This window comes from Ixodes scapularis, unplaced genomic scaffold, assembly GCF_016920785.2.
Source record: "Ixodes scapularis isolate PalLabHiFi unplaced genomic scaffold, ASM1692078v2 PGA_scaffold12__126_contigs__length_90152505, whole genome shotgun sequence".
Classification (NCBI taxonomy): domain Eukaryota; kingdom Metazoa; phylum Arthropoda; class Arachnida; order Ixodida; family Ixodidae; genus Ixodes; species Ixodes scapularis.
The window spans coordinates 65737490-65747867 of NW_024609838.1; the positions used below are offsets into that span (position 1 = coordinate 65737490).

The window sequence follows — 10378 nt, forward strand, 5'->3', positions numbered from 1 at the left end:
GGGCGAGCTGGCGAACTTCTTCGGATCTTCGAGCAACCACCTGGGCGTCGGGGACGCCATCGTCAGGTGGCTCGTGGGTTAACATCGCGTCGAGCATGGTCGTTACCTTTCTGCCATGCACAAGCTGAAACGGGGTTACTCCTGTGGTCTCTTGCACCGCCTTATTGTAAGCAAATATGACGTATGGTAACACCTCGTTCCATGTCTTGTGATCTACGTCGACATACATGGCGATCATGTCGGCGATAGTTTGGATTAGCAGTTCTGTTAGTTCATTTGTCTGCGGATGGTACGCAGTGGTTTGGCGGTGACCGGTGCCACTGGGACGAACGATATCTTGCGTCAGTTGCGCCAGGAACGATGATCCACGGTCTGTAATGAGGAACTGGAGGGCGCCGTGCTGGAGGACAATGGACACTATGAAAAACTTGGCGACTTCAACAGCCGTACCTGATGGAAGGGCTTTCGTCTCGGCGTACCGTGTGAGATAATCTGTGACAACGATTATCCAGCCCCAGGCAGCACACAATATTTGAGCGATTTTCGCCTCGGGTCGGGAAAGTCGTGCGAGTATTGCCGATTTTTCCGTTGTATCGGGAAAATTGTGCCGGTATCGTTTTGATTCTGCCGATGTCGACAGAATATCTGTTATATTGTGGCGACGCAACCATGGTATGTATGGTACACGAACTCTATTTTCCCCTGAATATAGTTTTTGAAACGGCAATGCGCAGTATTAGGCAATTTTGTCCGATTCGAAAATGATAATGAAAGAAAGCCGGTACCACTTTGACATGGCCGATGTCCACAGAATATCTGTCATATTGCACCGACGCAAACCCGGTAACGACGATTGCACGAATATTGTTTTTTTTTCCTCCCAAAAACCTTTTTTACTTCAACCTCACGTGACCAGACTCGCTGGCGCCTTGGAAAGCAAACTTGGAAAGGGAGAAGGAGAGACAGTTGGTGACGTACCCATCTTTGGTTAATCCTTCGAAACAGGGTGCTCGGGCCCCACGCAAGATCCGGTTAGGTGCGCGCGCGCGGGTGTGTGGGTGTGTGTCCGTGTTTCAAGAAGCCAGAGGGCAACAGGCGGTGACTCATGGCAATCGCGACATGCTTCAGAGAAGGCGCCCCCCCCCCCCCCCTTATTTCGGACGTGACAATCTGCTGGCCTTCTCACCACGAGCAAGAAAAGAACCACATTGCCCAAGCAAACGGACACAAAAACAGGAGAAAGACATTCCAGCAGAGCCTCCAACTGAAAAGCTCTCAAGTTCTCCCCATCCTTTCTGAGGGCGAAATGGTCGACCCCGGAGGGGAACCAAAAGGAAGGAAGAACGGGGCCAGGGGCTGGGCGTACGGGACGGTGAGGAGACCAGGAGGCAGATTTTTCCTCGGACGGGACGGCCTGGAGGCAGCGAGACATCGACGGACAGAGGGGATATTGAGGAAAAGATGATTTCCAACGTCGTGGGGACTCGACGCGGCTTCTCCGAGACGACCAGATCTGCGAGTGCTTGCCGGGTAGTTTTTTTTTTTTTTTTTTTTGTTCCCTTGATACTACGCCATTTACGTGGATTCGCGGAACAAGTCCTGCTACGGTTTGAGTGACATGTGTGGCAACTAGTCAACGATGACACTGGTCATTATCGATAGACTCCTCTCTCGGCAAAGAGACTTCTTGGAGTTCGTATTCAAATGTTTTCGTGGCGGATAGAGCGGGACTTATGGATACGATAGACAGGTGAGAAACAACTTATTTACGGGTTTTCTTGGTCATGTAGGACGCAAGCAAAGGGCTGCAGTCGATTTTTCTTTTAATCTTGTGATAGAATGGAATCTTGTTCTCCGTCGTTATCCGCATGCTGTTGTGTCGACATTTGTAAATATGCGTGGCAGTATTCTAGTTTTTATTGGAAGGTAAATAACAAGTCTGTGAATATTGAAAGTGCGTTGTTGGTGCTTATGTGTATGTTTATAATAATGTTACTTTATTGCCTTTACCGCGTTTATACTATAATCTTAACTGTATTAAGGTGACAGTATTATTGTGCACAAAATAAGTTTTATTTTGTTCTAAGGCAGTTCAAGCCGATAGGGAGAAGTAAATTAGTTGACTAAATAGTAAGTTTAGTACCCCTGCCACACGGGCGAGTTAATATATTTTCATTAAATGATATAAAACTTTATCAGTTCGCGGTCTTGATTGGTTATACGAGCGTCGCAAGCTGATTTGTGGACCCCATAATGTCACTCGATCGAAAATATATTAATTTTACCATGTGCCCGGGTTTAATGCAAGAATTCAGTGACTGCACGCGATAACAGCCCCTTACATGATCGTAAATGACACTTGTCTAGCTGTGTCCGCGTTGACTGCGTCTACCTGATTTTTAACAATGATCTGCTTTGCTGTGTCAAATCACTGCGTGTCTCGCCATTTTGCCGAGGTATTTCTGTATAAAACATGCATTTCTACAGCAATAATCGCGTGACTCAATGTTTCAACTTAAAACAATCACATTTTTCCATAGACGTCTTTTCCGCATACCTCGTGCCATTTAGTACCGATTATTTAGCGGTGTAATGCTTTTCCCGTTTAATAAAATGTTTGCTAGACCAGTTGCTATGTGCAGCATTCATTTTAGCTAATAGACAGTTTTAGTGGACCGTACGCTATAGCTTTGCGTACGCAAGGAAAGTGCGGGTCGCGAGTGCGCATGCGCAGAACGCAATAGAAGGGCTAGCGTATTGCGTACGCACGAAACGCTGGAGAGTTTGCGTTGCTGGCTAGCGGGCCTTGCGGGACGCTCTCGAGAGATCTCGGACCCAACGAAAGCGCCAGTTTCAAGATGGCGGTTGCCTCCACTGGGGCAGCAAGGGCGACGTGGTGTTTTCGAAGTTCTGTGTGACGTGAAATTGCTTGGTGTTCAGCTTGGCGATTCTTTCTGGGACCTACTGCGGTCGAGTCAGATCGCCGTGCAGCTGAAGGAGTGCACAGTGATAATGTTCGCCGCTCGGAATGTGCTTCGCCGCTGCGATCTGCTCAACGCTAAGCCTATTCCCACAGTTCATCGCCGACGGGCGAACGACTCTAAAAGAAATCGCCGAAGTTCTCGCTATGCACTGGACATCAGGGTCATCAATTTCATTCCGCGATAGCATTGATAAAAGGTGCCGTTTCCACGGGACGAGTGACGGAGGCTCCTTGATCGAATTTGGCTACGCACTCATACTCGTAGCCTCTGTACCCCGCAGAAATGCGAACTTGACGAGGCACCTGTGGCTTGGTTTAATTTGAAATGAAATAATTGGACACGTTTTCATTTTCAATATTTCTTTCCAGGGGCATGGATGCGCTATAAGCACGCGGAATTCTACGGCTCTAGCAGATTTAACCAAGATCATGCGCGGTGTTCACTCGAAAACGTAACGCACATCTAAATTCGGTCCGAGCAGGTCATTTTTAGCGTACGCTATACTATTGCGTACGTAAGGTCCAGCAACGCTATACTAAAACTGTCTAATAAGACGCACGTTGCGACAGTCGATCCACGCGCATCGCGTTCGCTTCGTCGCACACCCCCGATGGCCTTCCGTTGCGACGTCACGAGAAGAGCGCTACGGTCTCATTTCTAGGAGGTGGTGGTTAGTGTGCTGTTGGGCTGATGTTTGCGTGTGCCGTGTATGTGTATGCGCTTAATGTATATGTTCAGCTGGTGGTATCTACATGTGTGTTTAACAAAGGTGCCAAAAAAGCCCAAAGCGTAATGGAGGCGTGAGCAAATAAAAATATTTTTTTCCACATAAATTGGGCGGTATCTGTAGTCCGTTGCAACGCGCGAAGGTAGGGCGAGGCTCTGACGGGCCGGGAAGAAGGAAGCAGACGGAAAGTTAAAGAGAAAGGAGGTTTCCCCCTCTCTTCTCTGCAGCGTTCCGTCTGCTTGCTCCTTTCCTGCCCGTCTTACCTCGCCCTACCATCCAAGTACTCTGTAGATATTCGTGCGATATCTGGCGGGTGCTCGGACGACACTGCCAGTACAAAATTGAAACTTTCGACCCCCGGCGGATACTCAGCCGACGCTCTAAGTACTCTATAGATATACGCCCGATATCCAGCAGGTGCTCAGACGACACGCCAGTTTGATTGACATAGGCGATTCCCGGTAGGTACTCAGCCGACGCTCCAAGTACTCCATGGATATTCGGGCGATATCCGGCGGGTACTCCGACAACTCGATTGCCCTTGGATTAACACGCGACGTCCGGCGTGCACTCAGCCGACGCTGCTAGTACTCTAGAGATATACTCGGCGTCCGGTGGGTACTCAGCCTAACGGTGGCGGTACTTCAGTGATATTGTGGTGGTGCTGCCCCGCTTTTGAAACGATATTGTCTAGACATCGTGTGGATGGGAAGAACCATATATTCGGAGTATTTGCCAACAATATTGTGTAGATACTCGCCTGTGCCGCTTGGGGCGGTTTCCATACGTTGACGGCGAGAAAGGGCCAAGTAAATCAATTGGAATCTGCTGGAACGGCGTGGACGGGGATGAGTTCGGATGCTGAAGTCCTGACGGCTTTGTCAACGGTTTCTTGCGTCGCTGACACTCGTGGCATGATCGAGGGTAGAGGTGAACAGTCTTCGGCAGCCCCGGCAAGTAGTACTTTTCTCGATTCCTCGCGAGCGTCCTGCTGTATCCAAGTTGTCCAGCCGTTGGGTCGTCATGGCATCCCTGGAAGGTTTCTTCTCGAAGAGTGGAAGGAATGACCAACAGCTATGCTGTGTCATTATTGACGAAGTTCTCTTTGTACAGCACCCCTTGCCGTATTGAGAAGGTAGGCAGGATTCGTAAAAAAAACACGGGGAACCGCACTCGCTTGTCACTCTAGGTGCTCGATGAGCGCTCGCAGTTCAGGGTCGTCACGTTGGAGGGCTGCCATGTTGCTGACATCCAGAGCGCCGAGGAAACTCTCATCGTCGTCGTCTTCGATGCAGGCAAGACCGGCCTCGACTGGGGCCCTTGACAGGCAGTCGGCGTTATTGTGCCTCCGGCCGGACTTGCACACCACGGTCACGTCGAATTCCTGCAGTCGTTAGGCTCCACCGGGCAAGGTGTCCCGAGGGGTCCTTCAGACTAGCGAGCCAGCAGAGTGAGTAGTGGTCCTTGAGGGCGCGAAAAGGACTGCCATACAAATATGGGCGGAACTTCATTATTCCCCAGACTAGAGCAAGGCACTCCTTTTCAGTCGTTGAGTAGTTCGTCTCCGCCTTGGACAGCGTCCGGCTCGCGTCTGCGATGACTCGCTCTGCTCCGTCTTGCATTTGGACCAGCACTGCGCCAAGTCCGGCGTTACCAGTGTCCGTGCGGATCTCTGTTTGAGGGTTGAATAATGTCGTCGTCGAGCATTTCCTTGACTTGATCTTGAATCACCTTCCTTTCCTTTAATGAGACTCAATACGGCGACTGGTGGGCAGGGAGCTCGTCGTTGTTGGTAATAATGTGATGTTTCGAAATTGGTGTTTGGCGAAATTTCGACGATGTGGCAAAACAGTCACTGTATTTGGCAAGGAGATCAACCAGTTGCCGACGCTTAGGAGCTGGCAGCTCCGGGTAGATGTGGAGTGGCGGCGGCGACGTACTCTTCTGCTGTGACGACGAGGTTTCCTCGGAGATTGCGGTGACCACGGCTGGCGCCTGAAGCTCCTCAATGTGGCCCAAGGTGGTGCCCTTCGTTAGGTGCTGCGGCTCCTCTCCAACGTTTGTCACGAGAACAGTTGTACGTCCTTCTTGGCGATCCGTTACGCCTCGTGCGACGCCAATTCCCTTTTCAAGCAGCAGTTGGATGCTGCCTTCCAGAAGAGCTTCACTGTGTATGGCTGCGTCGGCTTTGATGGCGACGAAAACACTCGACCGCGGCGGCAGGTTCACATGGTCGGCGATAACTCAGATCGCAGTTGACGTCGTGTTGTTCTCCACCCGCGGCAGAACAGGGTTTCGCAGCGTCAACTGGTTTTCCTCGAGGTCGATGACGGAACCATACTCGCAGACAAAGTCCATTCCAAAGATAACATCCCTCGAACAGACTTGCAGAACGACAAACTTGACAGGACATGTCTCACCGTGGATCTCGACGCGAATAATGCATCTCCTGACTTGTGTCATGAGGTGTCCTCTGGCTGTTCTTATATGTGGTCCATCCCACGGGGTCATGTCCTTTCGAACGCGACGGGAGAGCCTCCCACTCAAAACTGAGTAGTCTGCTTCGGTGTCCACGAGTGCCGACGCGTCGAGGCACTCGATACCAACGTTTAGGTTGTTGGACACCGATGCAGGAGCGCCTTTGTGATGTGTAGCGTCGGGAGAGTGGCAGCGCTCCTTCGTTCTTGGAGCCTCTTTACCTCGGTTATTTTCGGCAACCCCACATCTAGGGGTTGCCGCGCCTAGTTTTCCCGGTGATGAGCGAGGGGCGACCGGCTTTCACGTCGGGGTCGGTGCATCGGCGAAGCTGGAGGTCGCGGCAATGGCGATCGGAACTCTCGGCGGGACGCAGGCTCGGACGACTGCGGTCTTCGCAGGTACTCGCCTATGTCGCTAGGACGTTCAGCATGACGGGGGCCCGGGTCGGTTGTGTGGAACCCGCGTAGCCCGAGTCGTCGCTATGGGCATCGGCGGTAGGTGTGGTCTGCTTCCCCTCAATGGAAAAACAGAGGGCGTCGGTCGGGCGTTCGCCACACGTCGGTTTTCCTAGGGCGCCAGGCTCCGGGCGGGCGTACTGCACCGGGTCGTCGTGGCGTCTGTCGTGCTACAGCGCAGGAGACTGACGTCGAGGCGGCGCGACATATGTGCGAGCAGGACGCGGTGGCCGACGGGCCACTGCGGCGAAGTCAGCGTCGGTGCTACGGATCGGTGCTGACGAGAACTTCTGGTTGCAGCGTTTGAAGAACTTCTTACCTGACAATCTCGGCGATTGAGGGCGAAGCTCGGCTTGCGGCGGCAGGTTAAAGTTTCTTGACCTCCTCCCGAACGACGTCCCGAATTATCTCGTGGATGTCCGTGGTGTTGCCAACCGGAAGATGAAAAGGCAGCGATGCCGGGAGCTCGGTGATAGTGGGCGGCGCGTGATTGGTGGGCACGTTCGATGTTGGTGGCGTCTGTGATGAAGCCTTTGACGGTGGTAGGCGGTCTTCAAACAAGAGCTCGGAAGATGTTTTCCTTCACGCCGCGAATCAGGATTCTCAGCTCCTTTGTTTCGGGGGCTTGAGGATCGGCGCGCTTGCTGAGTCGCAGGACATCTTCCACGAGGCTAACGACGCTCTCATTAGGACCTTGGATCTTCACTTCAAGAGGCTCTTGCACGCGTTCTCTTTGATGTTGGTTCATGAATGTTCTTCGCAACTCAGCCTTGAGTTGCTCAAAGGAGGTGACCGATGCTTCGCGGGTCTCGAACCAGTTCCGGGCGGTTGCTTCCAAAACGGAGTAAGCATTCTGGAGACACTGTTCCGGTGTCCACCCGTTATGACGGGCCACTCTCGTTTGTACTGTTGGACCTAGTCTTCGATGTCTTCGTGGCTTTCGCCGTGGAAGGGAGCCGCTGTCCGAGGAGCGACGGGCAGGAAGACGACGGCAGGAGCGGCGGGGGTCTGTTGGTGGTTGGCGATCGTCGTCTTCTTCGGCTTGGGCTTGTCCGGCAGCAAACCCAATTCAGGAGACGGCCCTCTAATACGACAACTTCTCCGAGCTTGGCGTCTTCGGCGAAAGGTAGCTTTCCGGAGATGAGCACGTCGCTTTGCCGGGATGCCTTTGGGAAGGTACGCTCCACGGGCATAGAATGCAATACCCAGCACCTCCACCAAAATATCACGAATGACAAGTGATGAGGCGGCGAATGACTGAGAAAGCTGAACGTTTAACGGGGCGAACTTGTGCCCAAAAATAGAAGGAACAAGAAAGATAATAACGGAGCGTCACGGGCGTCGAAGGCGGTGAAGCAGTAGGATCGAACGCTGAGGCGAAACTGACTATGTACGCGCGTTGGCTTCTGGAAAAATCGGCCTAGAACGTTCGGCGACTAAAACATTCGGAACTTGATCAGTCAAGAATGTTATCAAACTCACGATAACGCAATGTTGAAAAAATAAATAATAGGACATTCCACCGACTGGAATTGAACCTAGATTTTCGGCGCGACAGTCAAGCGCGGTAACCACTCAACTTTTTTTTTTTTTTTTTTTTTATTGAGTAAAAAACGGGCTATGTACATTGTAAAAAGGGAAGGTGAAAGTCGGAACTTCCCTTAGCACCAGCGAAGTACAATATTTTGAGAATAAGCATCACCAGGGTCACATACAGTTACGATCGTAAAGGAAAAAACCAAGCCATGATTTTGCATGCAAGCAATAGGCTATTTCAAGCGCAACTTGAGACTGTCCCAAAAGTCACTTTCCGGAAACTCTGTTGCCTTTGTTAGGGAGCTCACGTAGTTGATCCCCTGAATCAGGTACCGCCATGCGGGTTGTCCTCCTTCCCTTACTAATGTGTGATCGGTCCGGGAGCTCCAGATTGCGTGTATACCAATCAGTGCTAGCATTTCCCAACATAGCTTATGTTCTTGGTTGCCAACGTCAAGAAACTTCAACGAATGCCACGTTGGGTACAGTGCAATACCGACTTCGGCACGAAGCCGCGCCCAAAAAATTTCGGCATTTGTACAATACAAAAAAGTATGCTGTAGGGTCTCCGGAACAGGACAGATAGCACAGTTGGTTCCCCATGGCATGAGAAAGCCTTTGTTTTCCTCCCATGTTTTTACAGGTAACACTTCCATGTGGAACCTAATAAAAAGGTCCTTAATTCCCTGCCGAACGGGGTATCTCCGCAGACGTCTGAAAACATCGGATCCGTCTGCCTCGCTGAAGCCAGAGCGATAGAGCGGCAGTGGCATGACAAGATCAATTGTGTCCCAGTATAGGCGTTTCCTTTTAACTTTGCTTAGATAGTCCTTCGAGAATCTGCTCTCAAAGAACTTTACTGCTTCTGCTATTTCTTTGTAATAGCGCAACACAGGCGCCTTCTTGGCTGCGGCGTCACTATTGCTGATATCGAGCCATGAAGAAAGATAACACCCTCCAAGCTTCAGAAAGGCAGCCGCAGACATCGGGACTTTCTTGTCTCGAAAAAGCATAAACCTATGCACTTTCAGCTTTGTATCAATACTGATTAGCCCTAGCCCGCCTTTGTGAGGGCTGATGAAAAGATTAGTGCGTCGCGTTTTTTCAAAACTTGAATTCCATACAAAGGTAGCACACATACGTTGCATTTTTTGCACCAGATTGCTATGACAAGGTAATACTTGCGCCGAATACCATGCGCATGAAAAAAACACGGAGTTACACACAAAACTTCGGCTTAGAAGTGGAATATTTCTCCCCTGCCAATCGGCAGCTTTGGCTCTGACGGCGTTTAGCCGCAGACCACTTTCTCCTTTACAGATATCCGCTAAGTTCAAACTAAGCCCTAGGTAGTTAGACATCGAATCGGACCATTGAATACCTATGAATATTTTCGGCTTAGATGGCCACGGCCCCATCCAAGTCCCTGAAGACTTTTTAACATTCATTTCGGCCCCTGACACGCTGCAGAAGTTGTTGATGTGCGCGAGAGCCGAAACCAACTCTCTTCTAGATGAACATACAATGCTTACATCGTCCGCATAAGCTAAGAGCTTTACCGAGGAGTCGGCTAGATTTGCTCCCCGTATACTAACGTCACTCAAAATTGCTTTACATAAAGGCTCTAGATACAGCGCAAACAGTATAGGGGACATTGGACAACCTTGCCTCACCGAAGAGAGCACTGGAATGGGCCTTGATTTGCACCCGTTAATTAAAAGGCGCGTCGTGATATCCTTGTAGCATAACTTCACGTAGCCGAGCAGCTTTTCCCCTACTCCACAGTGTTTTAGCATTGAAAACAAAAAAGAATGCGCCACCTTATCAAAAGCCTTCTTTAAGTCCACTTGAAGTACGGCTATCGGCGTTTGTAATGCATTCGCTGTTTCAGTTATCATACGCATAACATGCAAGTTTGAGCTGATCGTCCGTCCCTTAAAACCGTACGTTTGATGTTCCCCGATAATCGGGTTGAGCATACGCTCGAGGCGTTTGTTTAGTAATTTGGCTAAGATTTTATAATCTGCCGTGAGCAAACTAATTGGCCGATAATCGTCAGTAGAGCGCGTCTCTTCCTTGTTGATCTTTTTGGGTGTTAAGACAGTCACCGACTGCCTCAGCGAAGGGGGAAGCAGCCCCCTTTTGAAGATGTCTGCATAAACTTGCGAGAGAATGGGGGCTAGTTTTTCCGAAAACGT

At 50.6% G+C, this 10378-nt stretch overlaps 1 protein-coding gene across 1 annotated transcript; it reads right to left on the reverse strand.

The window, feature by feature from the left end:
• Positions 1-8337: 8337 nt before the first annotated feature.
• Positions 8338-10163, reverse strand: LOC115325732. The gene has a single exon (XM_029986433.4). The coding sequence runs from the start codon at positions 10157-10159 to the stop codon at positions 8414-8416; it is 1746 nt and encodes a 581-aa protein (XP_029842293.3). The 5' UTR covers positions 10160-10163; the 3' UTR covers positions 8338-8413.
• Between the last annotated feature and the right edge of the window lie 215 nt (positions 10164-10378).

Bases quoted from the DNA above. Each gene is read 5' to 3' on its own strand.
- LOC115325732 (XM_029986433.4), bottom strand. From the start codon at position 10,159: ATGCTCAACCCGATTATCGGGGAACATCAAACGTACGGTTTTAAGGGA.